Source organism: Lepus europaeus, chromosome 5 (assembly GCF_033115175.1).
Source record: "Lepus europaeus isolate LE1 chromosome 5, mLepTim1.pri, whole genome shotgun sequence".
Taxonomy (NCBI): domain Eukaryota; kingdom Metazoa; phylum Chordata; class Mammalia; order Lagomorpha; family Leporidae; genus Lepus; species Lepus europaeus.
Window position 1 is genome coordinate 119,762,508 of NC_084831.1, and position 24,376 is coordinate 119,786,883.

General features: G+C 45.2%; 1 protein-coding gene and 1 pseudogene across 1 annotated transcript in view; both read right to left on the reverse strand.

Moving 5' to 3' along the window:
• NUP210L (nucleoporin 210 like) overlaps nucleotides 1-24,376 on the reverse strand; it is a 122,346-nt gene that overhangs the window by 18,874 nt on the left and 79,096 nt on the right. Inside the window, exons 17-30 of the mRNA XM_062190152.1 lie at nucleotides 23,960-24,152; nucleotides 21,613-21,701; nucleotides 20,295-20,399; nucleotides 19,581-19,682; nucleotides 18,521-18,649; nucleotides 15,720-15,847; nucleotides 13,067-13,199; nucleotides 9,160-9,222; nucleotides 8,573-8,752; nucleotides 8,129-8,209; nucleotides 7,909-8,040; nucleotides 2,872-3,030; nucleotides 1,846-1,937; nucleotides 897-1,071 (exon numbers count right to left, since the gene is read on the reverse strand). Of these exons, the coding sequence (XP_062046136.1) occupies nucleotides 897-1,071; nucleotides 1,846-1,937; nucleotides 2,872-3,030; nucleotides 7,909-8,040; nucleotides 8,129-8,209; nucleotides 8,573-8,752; nucleotides 9,160-9,222; nucleotides 13,067-13,199; nucleotides 15,720-15,847; nucleotides 18,521-18,649; nucleotides 19,581-19,682; nucleotides 20,295-20,399; nucleotides 21,613-21,701; nucleotides 23,960-24,152 (1,761 nt within the window). The remainder of the gene's footprint in view (nucleotides 1-896; nucleotides 1,072-1,845; nucleotides 1,938-2,871; nucleotides 3,031-7,908; nucleotides 8,041-8,128; nucleotides 8,210-8,572; nucleotides 8,753-9,159; nucleotides 9,223-13,066; nucleotides 13,200-15,719; nucleotides 15,848-18,520; nucleotides 18,650-19,580; nucleotides 19,683-20,294; nucleotides 20,400-21,612; nucleotides 21,702-23,959; nucleotides 24,153-24,376) is intronic.
• On the reverse strand, nucleotides 17,848-18,315 carry LOC133760998 (protein FAM136A-like; annotated as a pseudogene).

A 24,376-nucleotide genomic window follows, 5' to 3' on the forward strand; every position in this document is an offset into this window, starting at 1 on the left:
TTCTAACAACAAAGTCTTATTTTGATGGCAGTAGTTCTACATTTATCCCACACCAGCTCTTTTGCCAAAGCTGCTCAGAAAACAACCAAGACAACCGTACTGATTTGAGGCCAATCTCTTTTTTTTTTTCATTCATTCATTCATTCATTCATTTATTTTTTGACAGGCAGAGTGGACAGTGAGAGAGAGAGAGAGACAGAGAGAAAGGTCTTCCTTTTGCCGTTGGTTCACCCTCCAATGGCCGCCGCGGCTGGGGCACTGTGGCTGGCGCATCGCACTGATCCAAAGCCAGGAGCCAGGTGCTTCTCCTGGTCTCCCATGCGGGTGCAGGGCCCAAGCATTTGGGCCATCCTCCACTGCACTCCCGGGCCACAGCAGAGAGCTGGCCTGGAAAAGGGGCAACTGGGACAGAATCCAGCGCCCTGACCGGGACTAGAACCCGGTGTGCCGGCCCTGCAGGTGGAGGATTAGCCTGTTGAGCCGTGGCACTGGCCGGGAAGTTTCTAGTCTCAAAAAAGGAAAAAAAGGAGATTTGTTTCATTTTTAAAGTTATTTATTTTTATTTATTTTAAAGGTCAAGTGACAGAGAGATCTTCATCTATTGTTTCACTCCTCAAACAATGGTGACAACCAGAGCTGGGCCAGGCAAAAGCCAGGAGCCAGGAGCCAGGAACTCTATCCAGTTCTCCCAATGTGGTTGTCAGGGGCTTGAGCCATTATCTACTGCCTCCTAGGGTGCAAGTTAGCAGGAAGCTGGATTGGAAGCAGATGTGGGAATTAATCCCAGGCACTCTTATATGGGATGCTGGTGGCTGGGCCATAACACCTGTCCCACAAAGCTGCCTCTACAGGCCATTGCATTCTTATTATTTCCTTGCAGAAATCCCTGAACTCACCTGAACCCCAGTTATAGTTGTTTGGTTTACTCCAAAAGGTTCTATAGAAGTGACTTCCAAGACGGCAGTCCCTGCAATGGACCCAGCTTTCAGGAGTCCTTCACCGTTCTCCTCAATGACGGATGAATTAGGGAAACATCTGAGAACGCGAGAACTCACAAAGGCAGCTCCTTCCCTAGGGAACAAACGGGGGCCCTGCCGAGAGAGGCTGTCATGGCTGCTTGCCGTTCTTCACATTGTGTGCTTCTGATAAAAGTCTCATTTTAGATTATTCTTATATCTTTAAAAAGGCTAGGACACATTTATCAGTAAAAAATTATTTAGCCAAAACAATTGAAAACAGGCATGCAAACAAATACTTGTACATGAGCGTTCATAGCAGCACTATTCATAACAGTCAAAAGGTGAAAATAACCCGAATGTCCAGCAGTGGATGACTGCACGAACAAGATGTGATCGAGCCATAAAACCGAGTACCATCCAGTCAGAAAAAGGATGAAGTACTGACACATGCTGCACCGAGGATGGACTTGAAACACACGCTAACTGAAGGGAACCAGCGTAAAAGTCTTGTCTTGTATGATTCCATTTACATGGAATATCCAGAATACCCACAGAGACAGAAGGCAGGTTACTGGTTGTCAGGGGGTGGGGGGAGGAGAATGGGGAGTGACTGCTTAATGGGAATGGGGTCTGCTCAGGTGGTGATGCGAATATTTTGGAACTGGGTAGAGGTGATGATTGCACACTTCTGTGTATGTGTAATGCCACTGAATTTTATACTTTAAATGGTTAGTTTTATATAATGTAAATGTCACCTTAACTAAAAACAAAGTAGTCAGGGAATAGAAAAATCACCTAGAAGGCAAATGTAGTTGTTTCCATGTGCAGCGTTTTACTGAAAATACTTGAAGTTATAACCTGGTCTTTCCTTTTCCTTTTTCCCTACCTGTTGGTATAGAGTTTAAGCTGAGAATTCATAGGCATCAGAATCTGCTCGGGTTGGCACTCTGGATAGAAAAGTTGGAGTTTTTCAAACACCTATAATGAGAAAATAATGTTTTCCTCATTTAGAGAGACAAATTATGGCCTTTACTCCATGTGGACTTCAGTATAATCACACAGGGGTTCATGCTAACAAAGGATAATCACAAATTAACAGTCTGCCTGACTTCTACTTAGTCTAAAATCTTCCACAATACTCCTTTTCAGAATGAGCCAGGCACTTATATTAGGTATTCTAGAATAGATAACCTAATGAGTCCTGCTTCTGTCTAAGAGGGACTAGGAATGGTCACAGTTTTTACTCACCACATCTTCTATATCACTTAGATATAAATTATAAAATAGCTTTGAAAAGTGTACTTTTAGCTCTGCTAATTGAAAGACTTGGGAACAGAGAACCTATAATGTTAAATTAGTAAGGGACTACTCCCTCCTCTACTTCACACTGAGACAGAGAACCAAAAAGCCAAAATAGAGCGGGCAAGACTGAGCTCCAAATTAGGAAACAGAGAAACTTACTTGCCCCATACAATGGTGACTCGTCTTTTGAATTCTAAAAACAATACAGCTATTTAGGTTTTCATCTGAGAACATCTGAAGAAACTGTTCATACTCTTCCACTTTACCACAAATTAGGATTGTAGTTCATTCTGCCTGTGACTATATCTAAATGGGCAAGTCATAGCATCTACATTAGATGCCACAGCTCAGAAATTAAACCCTCTCTAGGTATTACAGGTCCACAGCTTGTGTTCATAGTGTGGGGAGTTGGCCGAACATGTGCTATGGTTTCTAATGTCAATACTATACTAAAGCGATTAGCAGAAATAACACAGGTCTAGGAACTACAAACCTGTTCCGAGAGTCTCTCTAGTAGTTTCTCCCTCTCTTTTTAGACTAAGCTGTTCATAGATGGTAAGATTTTCTTCTCCTTGATATACAAAACCAAGATCTAGGTTTAGGAGCTTACCAGGATCTGAACTTCATCAGACAATTCCAACGAATTTCCCTCCAACTGCCCTGAGGAACTGTTCATGCAGCGGACAGTGACTTTGATGCTGGTCCGGCCAGCTGCTTTTGTACGGACAACCATTGCAAAGTTATTCTCTACTTGGAGCTGTAGAAACACCTAGACAGGGAGGGTATGGATTCAGAAATATTCATGAGTAAACACTGTGCCCTTCCTTCTCTGTTGTAACAAGGAAAATGTATGTTGAAAAGAGCTTTCTAGAAGAACTAGAGTACAAGAGCTTATTTTCATTTGCTCCCCCCCCCCCCCTTCCTTTTATTTGAGAGAGTGCTTCCCTCCACTTGTTCACGTCTCAGTTGCTTATAATGACTCTGGGCCAGAGAATAGACTGGAAGCCAGGAACTCTATGAACTCTATGCCAGCCTCTTGCATGGGTGGCAAGAACCCAATTACTTGAGCCATCACCACTGCCTCCCAGGGTTCAGGAAGCTGGAGTCAAGAGTGCAGCCAGTTATCCAACTCAGTCTCTCCTGAAATGAGATTCAGGCATCTTAAGCACTAGCCCAAATGACCACCCCCATAGCCTTTCTTTTCCTATTCCCAGTAGCATAGTCCCCCTTGAAGTAAACCTATGTTCACAGAGTTCAACTCATTGTAGCAAGCGTGCCTAAGACTCTTACGTTACCTCAAAGTTAATTCATTGATAAAAAAGTGGAAATGATGGAAGTGGTTTCCAAAATGGGTCCAGACAATAGAAGCTGAGATAGGAGCGAAGTGAAGCAAACTATTCCTGGAGTTCAGGGTGGTAAGGAAGAATGAGTTCCAGAAAGGGAAGCTCCATCTTCAGGACAATGCTAAAACTGGCTAACCATCTTCCTACCTGCCTTACTCACCATTCCAGCCTAGATGGGATTAGGAGGATTAGAACTCGACAGACTTCTGGCAATAGGGACAGTATGGTCAAAATGAAGGCAAATATGTGTTGAAGAAACACTTGCCCACCTTTCGCATTTCATGTCCTAACTCCCCAGCATTCTTGCTGACAACAGTCCTCAAAACCTTTCTACCTCTCTTGACTCATAGTTGAGTCATCACCTCTCCCTTCTCTCTGACATAAGAACTCTCATTTCCTGAGGCTGACACTGTAGCATGGCAGGCTAAGCTGCCACTTGTGACACCAGCTCCAGTCCCAGCTGCTTCACTTCTGATCCAGCTCCCTGCTAATGTGCCTGGGAAAAACTGGAAAATGGGCCAAGTACTTGAACCCCTGTCACCCATGTGGGAGACACAGATGAAGTTCCAGGCCCCTGGCTTCAATCTGGCCCAGCCCTAGCCGTTGTAGCCATTTGGGGAGTGAACTAGCAGATGGAAGATCTCTCTCTTTTTCTCGCTCTAAGTCTGCCTTTTGACTATATAATAAACAAATATTTTAACAAATCTCCTCATTTCCTTTGGCAAATCTCAATCAGTTGTCTGGAAAAGAGCCTCAGGCTAAGAGCAAGTGGCGAGGCAGGTGTCTGGCGCAGGAGTTAAGACACCATTTGTGATGCCTGGATCCTGCATCAGAGTTCTTGGTTTGAGTCTTGGCTCCTCTGCTTCTGATCCAGCTTCCTGCTAATGTGTACCCTGAAAGGCAGGAAATGATAACTCAAGCATTGGGTCCCTCCCATTCATATGGGACACCGGATTGAGCTCTGGGCTTCAGCCTGGCCCATCCCAGGCTGTGGCAGGTATTTGTGAACAGATGGAAGATCTCTCTCTGTCTCTTTCTTTCTTTCTTTTTTAAAGATTTATTTTATTTATTTGAAAGACAGAGTTACAGAGATGGTAGAGACAGAGAGAGAGGTCTTCCATCGCTGATTCACCCCCCCAGATGGCCACAACAGCCGGAGCTATGCCGATCTGAAGCCAGGAGTCAGGAGCTTCCTCCTGGTCTCCCACATGGGTGCAGGGGTCCAAGGACTTGGGCCATCTTCTACTGCTTTCCCAGACCATAGCAGAGAGCTGGATTGGAAGAGGAGCAGCCAGGACTAGAACCGGTGCCCATATGAGATGGTGGCACTTCAGGCCACGGCCTTAACCCACTGCGCCACAGCGCTGGCCTCCTCTCTGACTTTCAAATAAAATGAAACTTAAAAAACAAAACAAAACAAAACAAACCAAGTGGCTTAAAATCGGTTAATCCAAGTGAATCTCTAAATAGCAACATTTCCACAGTGTAGGAAGTCTGCCTGGTGGGGCATGCAGACCTTTCTCTCTCCCATTTCATCATCCCGTTTGCCTATGCTGAGTCTCAGGAAAAGAAAATATTTGCATGGCTCTCAGTGATTCCAGCTGCTACAGGAAACACTGGTACTTTACGTAACAAAGCTAAGACACTAAGGCCTAGGCCATTCCCTCTCTTCACACAACCTCGATTTGCTCTTCCAGAAATAAAGCCAAATCTCTATGCTGAATCGTACCCAGCTAAGTACAGTTCCAATCCTCCTCCATTCCAAATACAACTGGGCTCTGGAAAGTACCTGACAGAAGAACCTACCACCCTAAATTATAGACTCAGCATATTTTTAGAAAAATTATGAATAGATTTAAAAAATGCATTTATTTGAAAGGCAGAGTTACAGAGAGGCAGAGGAGAGAGAGAGAGAGAGAGAGAGAGAGAGAGAGAGAGAGAGAGAACTAGCTTCCATCCTCTGATGTACTCCCTGAGTGGCCACAACAGTCTGGTATGAGTTAGGCTGAAGCTAGGAGCCTGGAAGTGCATCTGGGTCTCCCATATGGGTAGCAAAGACCCAAGTACTTGGGTCAACCTCTGCTGCTTTCCCAGGTTCGTTAGCTGGGAGCTGGATCAGAAGTGGAGCAGCTGGGACTGGAACTGGCACTCATGTAGGATGCTGGTATCACAAACAGAAGCTTAACTCACTGTGCCACAATGCCAGTCCTAACAATAGATTTTTAAACTTTTTTTTTTCATATTTCTCCTTTTATCTTTTTAGCTGACTCCAGAAATATTCTCCTAATTGTAGTTCCTGTAACCTTTCTGTTCTTGTCCAAGCTCTAACTCTAATTCTTTGTTCTCATAAGCATTGAATTGTGACCTACTGCATTGCCGTGGCCCCAGACCCCTCCTTCCTAAGCTAATGCTCAGACCTAGGTGGCTGGCACTGTCCTCAGGCTGTCTTGGGTGAGTTCATCAAACTGACGACCGGGTACCAACACTATGAACTAGGTATAGGTTATCGTAGCACACTTTATCCAATTTCTTACCAAACTTTTTTTTTTTTCAGGCTTCAGTATGAAGTTTAATGTTTTGTGCATACAAAGATTACATCTATTTTCAGAAACAAACTCTTTAGATGCATTGAGGATTGTCCTGATGTCCATGGTTCCAGGCACAGAAGATGTGAAACTAGAAGAAGTCAGCACCACCAGATACCAAACGGAATCATGGAGGGGCAGTTTAACTAATATTTCTTAAATTGGCTCTGATATAATGTACCCAGAACCAGCTGCCGGTCAGTGTTCACGGTGACTGACACCCCACTGTGCGAATCCCGTTCTTCTCCAGCTCCTGTTAGGGTGGGCCCAGGAACCTGCCTGGCTTCACAGTGCCATCTACAGTCCTCTGGATACACCTTTTATATCATGCAGGCACCATGGTTATGAACACAGAAGTGTCTGAACATGTTAAAAGATATCATGTGTTACTCATATAAAAACCACTTGCTTGTAAATACATTATTCAAAAAATACAATATAGGCTGGCGCCGCGGCTCACTAGGCTAATCCTCTGCCTGCGGTGCCGGCACACCAGGTTCTAGTCCCAGATTCTGTCCCAGTTGCTCCTCTTCCAGTCCAGCTCTCTGCTGTGGCCCGGGAAGGCAGTGGAGGATGGCCCAGGTGCTTGGGCCCTGCACCTGCATGGGAGACCAGGGGGAGGCGCCTGGCTCCTGGCTTGGGATCAGCGCAGCGTGCTGGCTGTAGCAGCCATTTAGGGGGTGAACCAACAGAAGGAAGACCTTTCTCTCTGTATCTCTCTCTCTCACTGTCTAACTGTGCCTGTCAAAAAAAAATACAATGTAAAAGAAAATTGTTTTTGAGAGCTTTTTCCAGCAAAAAAAATATTAAAACTCATATAGTATTGCGATTACTCAAAATTTGGAGCCTTAAAAATATTTTAAAATTACATTAAAAATTATTTAAAAATTTGGCCGGCGCCGCGGCTCACTAGGCTAATCCTCCGCCTTGCGGCGCCGGCACACCGGGTTCTAGTCCCGGTCGGGGCACCGATCCTGTCCCGGTTGCCCCTCTTCCAGGCCAGCTCTCTGCTGTGGCCAGGGAGTGCAGTGGAGGATGGCCCAAGTCCTTGGGCCCTGCACCCCATGGGAGACCAGGAGAAGCACCTGGCTCCTGCCATCGGAACAGCGCGGTGCGCCGGCCGCAGCGCGCCTACCGCGGCGGCCATTGGAGGGTGAACCAACGGCAAAAGGAAGACCTTTCTCTCTGTCTCTCTCTCTCACTGTCCACTCTGCCTGTCAAAAAAAAAAAATATTTAAAAATTTAAAAATATATTTAAAAGGCAGAAAGAAAGAGAGAGAGAGAGAGAGAGAGAGAGAGAGATCTTCCATTTGCTGGTTCATTTCCCAAATGGCTACAACGGAGCTGGGCCAAGCTGAAGCCAGGAGCCAGGAACTCTATATGGGTGGCAGGAGCTCAGGTACTTGGGCCATCATCCACTGCTTCCCAGGCATATTGGCAATGAGGTGGATCAGCAGCAGAGTAGCCAGAACTAGAACTGGTACTCCAATATGGGATGTGGACATCCCAAGCAGAGTTAATCCATGGTGCCATAACACCTAACCCTTAAATTTGGATTCTTCATATGATATGCAGGTTTCCAGAGTTCACAGAACAACAGTAAAAGTAGATAAGTGACAATACTGTATAGTTTAGAAAATGAGCCAATCTAAAACTTATGATGAAATAAAATAAATCAGACATCAACATGACTAAGAAAATAAACAGAGAAACTCATACCTCTGAGTGTCTGGGCACGAGGTCCAATACATCCCTTTTGCTCATAGACCAGTGGAACGTGAGCCCAGGACTGGCATTGCTGAATGAGAAAGGGGTCTGGGTACTGGTCACTCCCATGACATAAACAGGCATCTGGAAAGCAAAAGTGGTCTTGTGCCCTAAAGTTCCCTTGCCTGGTGTTATCAGAGTGGTGAGCCGGGAACAGGCCCAGCCTACTGACCTCAGTAGCTGTGATGAGTCTAGTCGCAGCTGCAAGGATCCTAACAGCCCTCAGCTGAACAACTTCAATCTGCACTTCATCCTGCTCAACAGGGCGGAGAGCAAGCTTAGCCTAAGAGGGAGTTTCTGTGGGGTGGACAGAGATGCTTACGACAACTGGTTTGCTGTTTTTGGCATTCACCAATAACCTCACACCATAGATAGTTTTGTTTTTTTTCTTGAAAGAACTACTTCATGATAGGGACTATGTCTTACAACAATGCCCATACTCTGTAGGTTTTTCACTAAAAATGACTTGTTTTCCATGCCTGTCAAGAGAATGCAAGGTAAGGGGAACTAACAGGGTTTTCTTGTGCTGCCTATGCCCTTATCATCACGAAGCCCTCCCACACCGCCCCACTATGAATCTGGTTCCCAGATGGAAGAGTAGAAGCAGAACTAATACCTGAGAAAACACAATGACTTTTCCAGTATCTTCATTTACTGCCTGGATAGTGCCATGGACCACAGCTGTGCCAGCCACCTTGCCTGTGACCTGTCCACGCCTATTAACAACAGCCACAGTCTGATTACTGATGGAGAAGTGAATGATTGACTGGGGCTGGGGGCCGCCTTCAGACATTACCTGGAATTTATAAACATGCCAGTGAATACCTGGAATATCGGGAAGAAGTCACATCCCTTTCCCCAACATTTTATCCAAACAACTTGACTTGTTCAGTTCCCTGCACTTCCTGTAGAGCATATGCCATATCAGCTCAAATGCAGAAGAAATGGAAGTGCTGTGAATCACCCATGGGACTCCAAAGATGGTTTATACCACGTACATCATGAATGAGGGAAAACACCCATTTTCTTCTGTATCAAATTCGGTTGTATTTGGTTGGGAGTAGATAAGAGGAAGACAACAGGAAGAGGATTTGTGTGTGTGTGTGTGTGTGTGTGTGTGTGAGAGAGAGAGAGAGAGAGAGAGGGAGGGAGAGAGGGAGAGAGAGAGAGAGAAAGGTAAACCTTATTTTTCTTTCAGATCACCTGCATCATGTTAGTTGGAATCAGTGTCATTTTCTCCGGAACAAGTCTGAAGGGAGGAAACACCTTGAAGGAGAAAACCCAAAAGACGACAATAACTAACTAGCATCAATTTCATAACAAATGACTGGTCTTAGTCTAAGGAAAACTTCTAACTATGTACAAAGAAGTTACTACTTGTATTTATAATAGCAAAAAGTTTTAAGTGGCTTAAGTGGGAATGCTTACATATGTTACTATATATCCACACACTGGAGTAAAAGTGGCCATTAAAATTATATATATATATATATATATATATATTTTTTTTTTTTGACAGGCAGAGTGGATAGTGAGAGAGAGACAGAAAGGTCTTCCTTTTTGCCATTGGTTCACCCTCCAATGGCTGCTGCAGCCGGCGCATCGTGCTGATCCGAAGCCAGGAGCCAGGCGCTTCTCCTGGTCTCCCATGCGGGTGCAGGGCCCGAGGACTTGTGCCATCCTCCACTGCCTTCCCAGGCCATAGCAGAGAGCTGGCCTGGAAGAGGGGCAACCGGGATAGAATCCGGTGCCCCAACTGGGACTAGAACCTGGTGTGCTGGCGCCGCAAGGTGGAGGATTAACCTGTTAAGCCATGGCGCCGGCTTAAATTTATATTTACAATTAACTTTTTTTGAACAATGAGCTCTCAGGCACCTATTACCCAGTTTCACCAACAATTAGCTTTTAATAACATAAGAAAATACTTTTGATAAAAGATTCAGATGAAAACAAGTGTGAGTTATCCACGTTAAAATATTCACAGGGGAAAAAGTGAAGGAAATCCACTGAAATATTTTTTTTAAGATTTACTTATTTATTTGAAAGGCAGAAAGAGAGGGAGAGAGGGAGAGAGAGGGAGAAAGAGGGAGAGAGAGAGAGAGAGAGAGAGAATCTTCCATTCACTGGTTCACTCCCCAAACGGTAGCAATGGGTGGGCGAGTGTAGGTTTGGGATATCATTGGCTGTCTTCCCAGGTACATGAGCAGGAAGGTGGATAGGAAGTAGAGTAGCCAAGACTTGAACGAGTCCTCCATTATGGGATGCCGGGATTTCAAGCAGTGGCTTAACTCACTGTGCCACAACATCAGCCTCTCCTTTTTCACTTGTTGTAGTAAAAGTCTGTTTTCTTTTCCTTTTAAATATTTATTTGTTTGAAAGGTAGGCAGCCAGATTTGGGGCAGACTGAAGCCAGGAGCCAGGAACTCCATCCAGTTCTCCCACGTGGGTGGCAGAGTCTCAAGTATTTGGGCCACCATCCACTGCTTTCTCAGGCACACTGGCAGAGAGCTGGATCAGAAGCGGAGCAGCTACAATATGAACCTGTGCCCAGATATGGGATGCCAGCACCTCAAGCAGCGGCTTAGCTCACTGTGCCACAACATCACCCCTAACTGAAATCTTAAGAGTGGTTGCCTTGGGGCCAGGGCTGTGGCATAGCAGGTAAAAGTGCCGCCTGCAGTGCTAGCAATCTCATATGGGCCCTGGTTCAAGTCCCCACTGCTCCACTTCTGATCCAGCTCCCTGCTAATGTGCCTGGGAAAGCAGTGGAAGATGGCCCAAGTCCTTAGGTCCCTGTACTCATTTGGGAAACCTGGAAGAAGCTGCTCGCTTAGAAAAAACCCAGCTCAAGCTGTTGCGGCCATTTGGGAAGTAAACTAGTAGATGGAAGACCTCTCTCTCTCTCTGCCTCTGCCTCTCTGTAATTCTGCTTTTCAAACAAATAAATAAATCTTTTAAAAAAGGTCACCTGTAATTCTGCTACTTAGAGGCAACCACTCTTTTATTTAAAAAAAAAAGATTATTTATGTATTTATTTATTTTTAAAGAAGTGCCAGCCCCTTATTTATTTGAAAGGTAGTTACAGAGAGGTAGGGGTAGAGGCAGAGAGATACAGAGAGAGAGAGAGGAAGAGAGAGATATCTTAAGAACCGCTTGTTTACTCTCCAAATGGCTGCAATGGTTAGTGCTGGGACGATCTGCAGCCAGGAGCCAGGAGCCAGGAGCCAGGAGCTTCTTCCAGGTCTCTCACATGGGTGCAAGGGCCCAAGCACTTGGGTCATCTTCTATTGCTTTCCCAGGCCATAGCAGAGAGCTGGATTGGAAGTGGAGCAGCTGGGACACGAACTGGTGCCCATAAGGATGCTGGCACTGCAGGTGGCAGCTTTTTTTTTTTTTTTAAAGATATTTATTTATTTATTTGAGAGGCAGAGGCAGAGGCAGAGACTGAGGGAGAGAGGGAGAGAGGGAGAGAGGGAGAGAGGGGGAGAGAGAGAGAGAGAGAGAGAGAGAGAATCTTCCATCTGCTGGTTCACTCTCCACATGGCTGCAACAGCCGGAGCTGGGATGATCTGAAGCTAGGGGCCAGGAACTTCCTCTGGGTTGCCCAGGTGGGTCAGGGGCCCAAGTGCTTCCACTGCTTTCCCAGGAGTGTTAGCAGAGAGATGGATTCGAAGTGGAGCAGCTGGGACTTGAACTGGTGCAGCACGCCACAGCACAGGCCCCTACAGGTGACTTTTATGCTGCATTTTTTTTTTTTTTAATTTGACAGGCAGAGTTAGACAGTGAGAGAGACAGAGAGAAAGGTCTTCCTTCTGTTGGTTCACCCCCTCAAATGGCCACTACGGCTGGCGTGCTGCGCCCATCCGAGCCAGGAGCCAGGTGCTTCCTCCTGGTTTCCCATGGCGGGTGCAGGGGCCCAAGCACCTGGGCCATCCTTCACTGCCCTCCCGGGCCACAGCAGAGAACTGGACTGGAAGAGGAGCAACCAGAACAAGAACCCAGCACCCATATGGGATGCTGGTGACACAGGTGGAGGACCAACTAAATGAGCCATAGTGCTGGCCCCTTATGCTGCATCTTTCTTTCTTTCTTTCTTTCTTTCTTTCTTTCTTTCTTTCTTTCTTTCTTTCTTTCTTTCTTTCTTTCTCTCTCTCTCTCTCTCTCTCTCTCTCTCTCTCTCTTTCTTTCTTTCTTTCTTTTTGACAGGCAGAGTGGACAGTGAGAGAGAAACAGAGAGAAAGGTCTTCCTTTTGCCGTTGGTTCACCCCCCAATGGCCGCCGTGGCCGTCGCATCACACTGATCCGAAGCCAGGAGCCAGGAGCTTCTCCTGGTCTCCCATGGGGTGCAGGGCCCAAGCACTTGGGCCATCTTCCACTGCACTCTCTGGCCACAGCAGAGAGCTGGACTGGAAGAGGGGCAGCCGGGACAGAATACAGTGCCCTGACCGGGACTAGAACCCGGTGTGCCGGCACCGCAAGGTGGAGGATTAGCCTATTGACCCGCGGAGCCGGCCCTTATGCTGCATTTTAAACATTCTTTTGTGCTTTGCAAAATTTCTACAAGAGGCTGGTGCCATGGCTCACTAGGCTAATCCTTTGCCTTGAGGCGCCAGCACACCGGGTTCTAGTCCCAGTTGGGGCGCCGGATTCTGTCCCGGTTGCCCCTCTTCCAGGCCAGCTCTCTGCTGTGGCCAGGGAGTGCAGTGGAGGATGGCCCAAGTGCGTGGGCCCTGCACCCCATGGGAGACCAGGAGAGGCACCTGGCTCCTGGCTTTGGATCAGCGCGGTGCGCCGGTCGCAGCGTGCCGGCCGCGGCGGCAATTGGAGGGTGAACCAACGGTAAAGGAAGACCTTTCTCTCTGTCTCTCTCTCTCTCTCACTGTCCACTGTGCCTGTAAAAAAAAAAAAATTTTTTTTTTCTACAAGAACTGCATTACGTTTTACAGAAAACAAAAGACCAAAAGCAAACTATAAGTTGTTCAAGAGTTAGACAACTCTCATATTTTTATATTTTGGTCATTTGATTTTCAATTTGTGCAAACTAAATAGAAAAAGATACACAATACTAAAAAAGATGAAGTATAAATTTTGGATGAGATAATTTCCTTACTTCAATTTGCCGAGGAGCTGATGTGAATTTTCTCCCCATCTTGTCTCTGGCAATAGCTACAAGTGTGGTTTGCCCAACAGTGACAGCTCGAAGGATATAATTTTCAGAGTATTCGTCTTGTTCGTCCATTAGCCTACAAAGATCCATGCATTTATCAGTAAGAAAGATTTGTTTTAAATGTTTTATTTTATTTGTTTGAGAGGTAGAGTTACAGATAGAGGGAGAGACAGAGAAAAAGGTCTTCTGTCTGATGGTTCACTCCTAAATGGCTCCAATGGCTGGAGCTGTGCCGATCCGAAGCCAGGATTCTGGAGCTTCTTCCGGGTCTCCCACATGGGTTCAGGGGCCTAAGCACTTGGGCCATCTTCCTCTGTTTTCCCAGGCCATAGCAGAGAGCTGGATTGAAAAAGGAGCATCCCATAAGGGGTGCTGGTGCCACAGGTGGAGGCCTAGCCCACTATGCCACAGCACTGGGCCCTAAAATATTTATTTTTGAGAATGGCCAGCAATGCAGATTTTCAAGATGTTTAACATTTTATGCTCATTTTAATTCTGGCTAGGGGGAACTGCAAGAAAATAGTTGTAAATTTCCAGAGCCAAGACAAATTTCATAGCAATGATAGGAAGATTATGAGGGACAAAAAATTGTTCTAAGGTTCCAAAGGAATAGGGCAATATAAACATAGATTGGCAAACTTGCAAATACTAAATTGTCTTGGAATTCCTGTATTTCTCCGTTCTCAGAGAGAATGACAGTGTCTCTGCTTCTAAACAGATTTTTGATAGTCCCTTAGCTTGAAAGGCAGAGTTCACAGAGAGAGAGAGAGAGAGAGAGAGAGAGAGAGAGAGAGACACACACAGACAGAGAGAGCGAGAGACAGAGAGAGACTCTTCCCTCTACTGGTTCACTCCCCAAATGGCCGCAAAAGCCAGAGCCTGGCCCATCTGAAGCCAGGAGGCAGCTTATTCCGGATCTCCCACGTGGGTACAGGGGCCCAAGTATTTGGGTCATCTTCCATTGCTTTTCCAGCCACATTAACAGAGAGCTGGATCGGAAGTGGAGCAGCTAGGACTTGAACTGGCGCCCATAGGGGATACTGGCATTGTATGTGGCAGCTTTACCTGCTACACCACAATGCTGGTCCTCCAAGGAGAAATTTTTTAAAAAATATTTATTTTTTAAAATTTATTTGAAAGGCAGAGTTACAGAGAGGCAGAGAGAGAGAGAGAGAGCGAGAGCGAGAGTGAGAGAGAGAGAGAGAGGTCTTCCATCAGCTGGTTCACTCCCCAAATGGCTGCAACGGCTGGTGCTGGGCTGATTCGAAGCCAGGAGCCAGGAGCTTCTTCTGGGTCTCCCATGTGGGTGGCAGGGGCCCAAGCACTTAGGCTATCTTCTACTGCTTTCCTAGGCACATTAGCAGGGAGCTGGGTTGGAAGTGGAACAGCCAGGACTCATCCATATGGATGCTGGCACTGCAGGTGGCGGCTTTACCCGCTAAGCCACAGCACCCTCCCCCACAAGGAGAAATTTTAAAAGATGGAAATATTGGGTTGGCCGTTGTGGCACAGCTGGTAAAGGCGCTGCTTGAGACTCTCGTATCCCATATCACAGTGCCAGTTAGAGTTTGGCTGCTTTGCTTCCAATCCAGCTTCCTGCTATTGCACCTAGGAAGGCAGCAGAAGGTGGCCCAAGTAACTTGGGTCCTTGCTACCCACATGGGAGACCAAGACGGAGTTCTGAGTTCCTGACTTTAGCCAGGCTATTGCACACAGTTTGGGGAGATGGAAGATTCTCTCTCTCTCTCCCTCGCCTATCACTTTGCTTTTCAAATAAATAAATACATAAAATTTTTTTTAAAAGGGAGGGGCCAGTGTTGTGGTACAGCAAGTTAAGTTGTTTGTGACACTGGCATCCCACACTGGAGCACCAGTTTGAATACTCTGCTTCTGATCCAACTTCCTGCTAAAGTGCCTGGGAAGGCAGCAGAGGATGACCAAGTGCTTGGGCCCCTGACACTCAAGAGCGTGACCAGGATGGTGTTTTTGCCTCCTGGCTTTGGCCTGGCCCTGAACTAGTACGTGGAAGATGCTCCCCTTCCCCCCAGTAAATAAATACATAAATAAATCTTTTTTAAAAATGGAAAGATAAATGACACACACATGATTTTAGTCCCCAAACAAAATATCTGAGAACCTGAAATAGGTATTTTGTAGAGGGCTGAATATGAGAAGTGAGTTGTGGGCTGAAATTTACTGTATCAGAAAAGGAGAGGAGTGGCAGGCACTTGGTCTAGCCGTTAAAAGTCGGGTTAGGACTCGTCCCAAAAGGGAGCCCTTCAGTTTGAGTCTAGGCTCTGCTCCTGATTCTAGTTTTCTGCTACTGCAGGTGATGGGTGGAGTAGTTGGGTCCTTGCCACCCACATGGGAAGCCTGGATTGAATTCTTGGCTCCTTTGGCTGAGGGGTATTTAGGGAATGAGCCAGTGTAAGGCAGCTCTCTCTCTCTCTCTACCTGTTTCCCCACCCCACCCTCCACCCAATAAAACGAAAGGAGAAAATCTGAAGTAACCTAAGAGAAAGCTGCCCAGGCTCCCAGGAGGGAGAGTCCCATAATATCAGGCATAAGGAGAAAGATGTATTGAAATGATACTTACGTGAGGGTAACAATGGCAGAAGCCAACTGCAGTTGAAGCTCCATGTTTTGAAAGTATTTATTTCGAAATGGACGTTTGGAAGGGCCAAGAACCCTCACAGTCACTAACACAGTCTTGCCTATCTCAACCTAGTAGTTTAAAAAAGGAAATAGTAGATGTTTAATAGAGGTATCTCATTCATCAAGGGCTGTCTAACTCTTAAAGGGAGACAACTTCTTTTTTTGTTCATGCTAAATGTTCCTGGTCAGCCTTTGATCCTATAAGCCTAATGTATGTGTATTGTTTAAGTTGCTCTTTAACATTCTACTTACCTTCATCATGTTTAATGTTGGTGTATTGTCCCTTTTTTTTTGGGGGGGGGTGCGGGGATTAAACCTTATTTATTTTCTTTAAAACCAAACAACTAGAAAAATATATCACAGCATTCAAACAGTGAACAGACAGCTATATTATCATTTCAGCAAGTTCTTAAAAAAAAACAAAACAAGATCCTTATCAAAAATGATAAGGTGCCGTTCTGGGGCACAACACTTGCGTGCTGCAAGGGCCCCAGACAAGATGGGACCTGGTAATGTGGGGCTCCCTTCCCTTCCTCCGCTCTCAGGCAGTTGAGGCTCCCCAGGCTGCTGCTTTTCCTCCTTTGACCTTCCAGTCGCCAGGGGGTTGTCTGAATAAGGCTCTGTTAACTCAGGGGCTAAGTAAGCAATGCTCCATTTGGGCTTTCACCCCATTCTGTTACACAAAACTCAGGTTCTTCCAAACCCAGTACTCGGCAGCTCTTTGTTATATAGCCAGTAGTTCACCTTTTACCGTTCATTCCTAGATATTGGTATAAGTCACAGTCAAAACCCCCTTTCCTTACAAGGGGAAACTGTCGCCACAAGTTTATCCTGGGACCCGTGAGAGGGGAGCTGTGCTTCCCACACCCTGCGTGACTTCACTTCTCCTGGGTTTGCTTGTCTCCAGGCTGAAAGATGCAGTCCACAGGGTCCTTCAAAAATTCTTTCCCAGGTACCTTTCTCTGAAGGGAGGAGAGAACTTCCACTTTGACTATGACCCTATCGGAATAAGATCAAAGTCAGCGAACTCTAAAGGCTTCCATAACCCTGGCAACTCATGACTAGAGCCTAGGGAGATTACTGACGCCATGAACAGGAGTGTCAAATTGTTAAGTCAACAACAGGAGTCACTGTGTACTTACATCTCATGTGGGAACTGTCCTTAATGTGTTGTCCAATGTGCAGTGATGCTATAACTAGTACTAAAACAGTATTTTTACACTTTGTGTTTCTGTGTGGGTGCAAACTGATGAAATCTTTACTTAGTATATACTGAATCGATCTTCTGTATATAAAGATAATTGAAAATGAAAAAAAAAAACACCTGGTGTTAAATTGGAAATGGCATAGAAAATTAATTTTTAAAAAATATCATGTAGGATCTCTTTCTTTAATGTGCTGTACACTGTTATTTAATGCTATAACTAGTACTCCAACAGTATTTTTTCACTTTGTGTTGCTATGTGGGGGCAAACTGTTGAAATCTTTACTTAATATATACTAAACTGATCTTCTGTAAAAAAAAAAAAATTCTTTCCCAAACTACTCTCCTTCCCAACTCCACATCTTAAATCAACCTCATGCCCTTGTATATAAAACAAAACCAAGCAAAACAAAGGCCCAGAAACATATTTTCCCCTGTTCCACTAGTGACCTTGTGAATTCTGTGTTACAATGTATGGAAAACAGTGTGGCGTCGGCGCTGCCAAACAGGAGGCTGGCAATGCACAGAAGCCCCTCTGTCCAACTGCACCGGACCTCAGGCAGATGAGAGGAACCCACCCGCCTAGTGCTACCTGTGCAGGTAAGAAGAATCTGGTGCTTTGGGGGGCTCTGCCTGGATACAAGGGAGGGCCCTACTGCCAGCACAAACCCTTGCCACATGAAGTTTAGGCTCGAAAACACTCCCCTGTATCTCTAACCCAGATTTTAGCACCAGTTTTTTTTTTTTTTTAATTTCACTTCCAAGGATTGAAATATAAAAGAATCAGTGTCCAGAGGCAAGTTTCATAAGCTTTAAACTTGTTGTCTTCCATAACTTCATTCACAAAAGACTAAAGTTCCCATTCCTTTTTAAAATAGATTCCTTCCCACAGCCCCGATGGCCACCGGCAGACTTTTATTTCCTGATGGATGAGAGTGACTCCTTCATCTTCTTGGTCATGGTTGGGATGAGGTACATGTGGCCACCCACACACTTGGTCACACAATTGTCCAGCTGCTGCGACACCTGCAGCTCCTTATTCCCTGCGTCTATGGAATCTTTGGCTCTGTCATTGCAATGCATGATACACCGGGCCAGGCAGTCCTGGGACTTCTCCAGCTCGCTTGTCACCAAGGCCTGGGCCTGAGCCAGAGGCATGTGGCAGTGCTCGATGCACTGGTGCACCTGCTGCATGGACACCCGGCTGTCCTTACACAGCTAGTGCTGCACTGGAACGTGAAGAAGCCCTGCATCTATGGATGCTCTCCCCCTCCAGGTTCTTCACCATGGAGTCCACCGCCTCCTGCAGCCGGAGCTGCTGCAGCTCTGCCATGGTGACCTTGCGCTGTGCAGCATGGGCGCCCGCATGGACCCGGCACACAGGCCGGAGTATTGTCCTTTAAGGACTGGTATTTCTATAAACACTACCAAGAGTCCTGCTATACACACCTAGTAGCTGAGAAGAAACTATATTGAGTGTTGTTAGGGAATAAGAATGAAGCTCACTTCATACCTGAGACAAAGCAAACATCTCTCACCTTGTCAATCAGATCGAGCTCCAGCTCTTGTATGTCTGACACTCTGAGGTGGGCTGTTGCTGGGCCCAAGAAGGCCAAGCAAAGATCATAGACTTCTAAGGTGAGAAATCCAGGATGCACTGGAATTAACTAGAAGGAAGATGATAGCAGCTGAGTAAAGAAGCAAACATGGTCCAAGCACAATCAGAGCAACTATTTTCCTCAAAGTGGAAAATGCGACATCTTACTTCCTTTGGGATGGGAACTCTTGAAGGTTCCTTTACATATTTCAGGCATAGTGTAGTGTGTCTCCTTAACATGATGTTTCATTTCATGGCAAAGTACCTTAATAAATATTGACTGACACAGAGTAGAATTTAAGTTGATGGAATTCAAGCAGAATCTAACATACATATCCAGCTTGTTAAGTATGGACAAGGAAAGAATTTCAAGAAGAGAATCAAGGCCATATACACGTGTTGAGATCACCAGTTGGAGCCGACTGACACTTCACTCTTCCTCCTTGTACTATAGCTCTGAATAACAGCATGTTTTTTCACATCTTTTGTCAGCACCTAGTGTCTGACTCCCTTTTTTTAAAACAAAGACATCTAAAGTTAAATTTGTTTGAGCTCTTAGAAAGATATATAAGTATAAATATTATCTTTAGGTATTTTTATTACTGCAGGTCAACTAAAAACAAGTCCTTTGGCATACTGTCTGTGGGGTCGGCTTAATATTTTCAGTTTTCATAGTCTGCCTGAAAACACGATATACTCAAGTTATAAAGTCATTAGTATATTTAATTATCTACACAGGTATACACTTTGAAACCTATGGAAATTAGCCTACTTTTAATGGGAATCTAATCTAGATGTATGCTATACTGTTCTCAGTTCAGATAGAAGCAAAACTTGCCCAGTATTTTAGCTATTTTTGGTTGAAGAATCAATTAGGTGAAAGAAAGAGAGGCAAATGTTACTTTTGTAACAAGTTTTAGACACACAATGAAATTTTTAATGATTTGCCTAATAATGAACTTGGCCTGAGACCATCAGTCTGGGAATAGCTCACAACTCACCTGGACAGAGCTTTCTGCTTCCATATAAATGATGGTAACAATATCCTGCTCACTGCTGTTGACCAAAAAATAACCAGACCCTTCCACGAGGTTAAATGTTTCCTATGGAACAATCAGACAACAATATTCTTTTCCATTCAGTTTATAAATAACTCAAAGGGAATGGCTTCCACTTATCTAAAAGGATGTGGAGTTAAAATATTAAGGTTAATGGACACAATATAAAATATTATTAAATATACCTTAAGAATATTACAGCTAATTATTATATGTGTTATACATATGAATGTGATTTTCAACACATAAGTGAATGTTTTTCAAAATTTTATTTGTTTATTTAATTTATTTGAAAGGCAGAAAGACAGGAGAGATAGAGAGAGATCACCCATCTGCTGCTAAGCTACCCAGATGCCTGCCACAACGTGGGCTGGGTCAGGCGGAAGCCAGGAGGCAGGCGCTTCATCCTGTTCTCCCACATGGGTGGCAGGGATCCAACTACTTGGGTCATCACCTGCTGCTTCCCAGGGTGTGCATTAGCAGGAAGCTGGAGTGGAGAATGAAACCAGACCCAAACCCAGGAACTCTGACATGGGATGTGAGCATCCCAGGAGGAGCTTAGCCACCAAATGCTTGCCCCAAGTGAGTGCTTTCTCATACTCTTAATAATCTCCCCTCCAACATGACTCCCCTTCACAAGACCCACACAGCTTCTACCTTCACATCGGGATGGTTATAGATGGTAGCATTCTCAGGCAGCACAGTTACATCATCCACCAGGAGCAGTTCCACAGCTGCAGATCTGGGCAAGTTGGAAATTTCCTAGAAATGTAAGGAGAACCATACAATTTCTCATTTCTCAGCTCAGTGAGAGAAAATTCCAGTACTCACTGGTGCCAAAGGTAACAGAATCACAGAAGTGCACAATTCTCAAGACTGGCGTTGCAGCATAGTGGGCTACGCCTCTGCCTGCGGTGCCGGCATCCCATGTGGGCGCCGGTTTGTGTGCCAGCTGCTCCTCTTCTGCTCCAGCTCCCTGCTAATGGCCTGGGAAAAGCAGTGGAAGATGGCTCAAGTCTCTGGGCCCCTGCATCCATGTGGGAGAGCTGGATGAAGCTCCTGGCATCAGCCTGGCCCAGCACTGGCCTTTGGAGTCATTTGGAGAGTTAACCAGTGGACAGATTTTCTCTCTCTCTCCCTCTCCCTCTCTCTTCCTCTCTCCCTCTCTCTCTCCCTCTCTCCCTCCCTCTCTCTATCACCCTGTATTTCAGATAAAATAAATCTTTAAAAAGAAAAAAACAAAGCCTTAAGGTTCAATTGTTTAATTTGAAAGGCAGAGTGATAAAGAGAGATGGAGGGAAGGAGGGAGAGAGGCAGAGAGAGAGATTCCATTTGTTGGTTCACTCTCCAAATGCCTGAAGCAGCTGGGGCTGGGCCAGAAGTCAGGAGCCCAGAACTCCATCCAGATTTCCCAGGTGGGTGGCAGGAGCCCAAGTGCTTGGGCCATCATATGCTGCCTCTGAGGTGCTTTAGCAGGAAGCTGGATCAGAAACGGTGGTGGGATTTGATCTTAGGCATGTACAGGGTACTGGCGTCCAAAGATGCAGCTTAACCCAGAGTTCCATAATGCCCACCCCTAATTTACAAATCTTCTTTTTTTTTGTTAAAGATTTATTTTTTTATACCAAAGACAGAGTTACAGAGAGAGTGGTAGAGCCAGAGAGAGAGGGCTTCCATTCCATTGTTTCACTCCCCAAATTACCACAACGATCAGAGCTGATCTGATCTGAAGCAGGAGCCAGGAGCCAGGAGCCAGGAGCTTCTTCCAGGTCTCCTACGTGGGTGCAGGGGCCCAAGGACTTGGGCCATCTTCTATTGCTTTCCCAGGCCATAGCAGAGAGCTGGATCAGAAGAGGAGCAGCTGGGACTTGAACTGGCGCCCATATGGGATGCCAGAGCTGCAGGCTGGGGCTTTAACCCAAGGTGCCACAGTGCTGGCTCAATTTATACATCTTATTTCATAATCTTCACTTACCTTTGGGCTTTTCTTTGCTGAATAGCCCACAAAATTGACTCCAATGAGTACCGTCCCTTTTATCCCATGTACTTTAAGGACCTGATGACCTGAAAACATACAGAAATACAATACAATAACATACATACAATAACATACAGAAAACACAAAATACAAAAATACAAAAAAAAAAAAAAAAAAAACGCGCCAGTAACATGTAGAATATAAAAGCTCCTGGCTCCTGTCTTCGGATTGGCTCAGCTCCAGCCGTTGTGGCCATTTGGGGAGTGAACCCGCAGATGGAAGTCCACTCTCTCTTTCTCTCTCTGCCTCTCTGTAACACCGCCTTTCAAATAAATAAATTTTAAAAACCATAAAAAGTATCTCCAGAACACCAAATTTTGTCCCAATCTTTTCCAAATGGTGTTTTATTGCAGAGGAGGAAAACACTGAATGGGGGGAATACATGAGAAATGGAAACTACATTCTAACTCTGTGTTAACTCTGCCACTAGGGAGATATTTCAAATAGTTTGTGGAAAAGTAGAATTAAAAAATAAATTTATTTTGGTGAAAAAAATTGAAATTCATAGTTTTAAAAACAATACACAATTTTCATGAACTTGTTTGAAAAGTTCCAATTTATTTTATTTGACACACACACACACACACACAGCTCACACCTGTTGGTTTACATTCAAATGCTCAGGAGCCAGGAATTCAATTTAGATTCTTCGTGTGAGTTGCAGGGACCCAAGTACTTGCACAATCACCTGCTGCCTCATGGTGTATCCATTAGCAGGAATAATTAGAATCAGTTACAGAACAGGGACTAGAAACCTAGGCACTCCAACATGGGACATGGATGACAGAGAGGCAGGGGCAGAGGTAGAGAGAGAGAGAGGTCTTCCATTCGCTGGGTTCACTCCCCAGATGGTCACAATGACTGGAGCTGTGCCAATACAAAGTCAGGAGCCAGGAGCTTCTTCTGGGGTCTCCCACATGGGTGCAGGGGCCCAAGGACTTGGACCATCTTCCACTGCTTTCAGGCCATAGCAGAGAGCTGGATCAGAAGTGGGGCAGCCGGAACTTGAACTGGCACCCATATGGGATGCCGGCACTGCAGGTGGTGGCTTTACCCACTATGACACAGTGCCTTTATTAAATGAGAGACTGGGTCAGGCAAAACTACAATTCTTTCCACCTGTGAGGGTCACTGATTCCAAAAATAGGATTTCACCAAATGTATGAGGTGTTCTTGTTTGACTTACAAATGGGAACAAGAACTACATGGACAGTCTTTTGGGACCCTCCACTCTTCTACACTGTTCTGATATGTAGATGTCTATCTTCATATACATATGTGTATCTACAATCATTTATTCAAACACTTTAAATGGCTAACTATATTTATTAGGTCAATTCAAGCTCTGCAGCTAGTATTTGAGGTCTTCTATAATCTGTAATGTGACCCTCATTCCCTCTCCTCCTCCCTTCTTACTCTTCCCCCTCCCCCTCATCTTTCTCTCTCTCTTTTTCTCTTCTTTTCTTTCTTTTTTAAAAAAAAGAGTTATTTATTTATTTGAAGGGCAGAGTTACAGAGAGACAGAGGCAGAGAGAGAGACAGAGGTCTTCAGTTTGCTGATTCACTCCCCAAATGGCCACAATGGCCAGACATGGGCCAATCTGAAACCAGGAGCCAAGAGCCAGGAGCCAGGAGCTTCTTCCAGGTCTCCCACATGGGTGCAGGGGCCCAAGCACCTGGGCCATCTTCTACTGCCTCCCAGCAGGGAGCTGGATCGGAAGTAGAACAGCCTGTATGGGATGCCAGTGCTGCAGGCCAGGGCTTTAACCGACTGCACCACAGCACCAGCTCCAAATTACTCTGTCTCTGCCTTTCAAATAACAATAAAAATAAGGGGCCATTGTGGTGCAGGAGGTGAAGCAGCCACCCGTGACGCCAGCATTCCATATTGCAGCAATGGTTGAGTCCCAGATGCTCGGCTTCTGATCCAGTTTCCTGCTAATTCTCCTGGGAAGGCAGCAGAAGATGGCCCAAGTGTTTGGGCCCCTGCAACCCATGTCAGAGACCCAGATGGAGTTCCAGGCTCTTGGCTTCAGACTGGTCCAATGCCAACAGTTGTGGACATTTGGGGAGCGACACAGCAAATGGAAGATCTCTTTCCGACTCTGTCACTCTTTCAAATAATCTTTTTTCAAAACATAAAAATAAACAAATAATTAAAAATAAATAAAATGAAAGGTGACAGACGATAAAATCCAAATTAAATCCTTGCCCATAAGGAAAATCTAGTGTAGAATCATTTAACAGGTACAATATACAAAAGGATTCACTACTTTGCACAAACCATGCAACCGGGTCTGCCCACTGCCATCATCTTTTGCTACCATCTCCACGGCATTATAATCTTCGAAGTGGGCTAGTGTTTCATTAGAGGATTTCCATTCTAGTATTAGTGAACTGAAATTATCAAACTTTCTCCTGTGTTGATCAAACACTGCTAGTTCTAGGACTGTATCCCTCAGGCTTGATACAGGAATCTGCATTAAAACAAAAAGTAATGAAAAGAAATTTAAAAACCAATAACTCAAAAGGCAGTAAGGTAAAGACAAAGCTAGGGATTACATGCTCTCTCATCATATTTACAAACATAAACTTTACCTGGATTCACCAATTCTTAATGGTTAGTTACATTTGCTTTCTCTCTCTCCCTCTCTTTACTCACCTTCTATATGTGGGGAAACAAATATATATATATATTTAT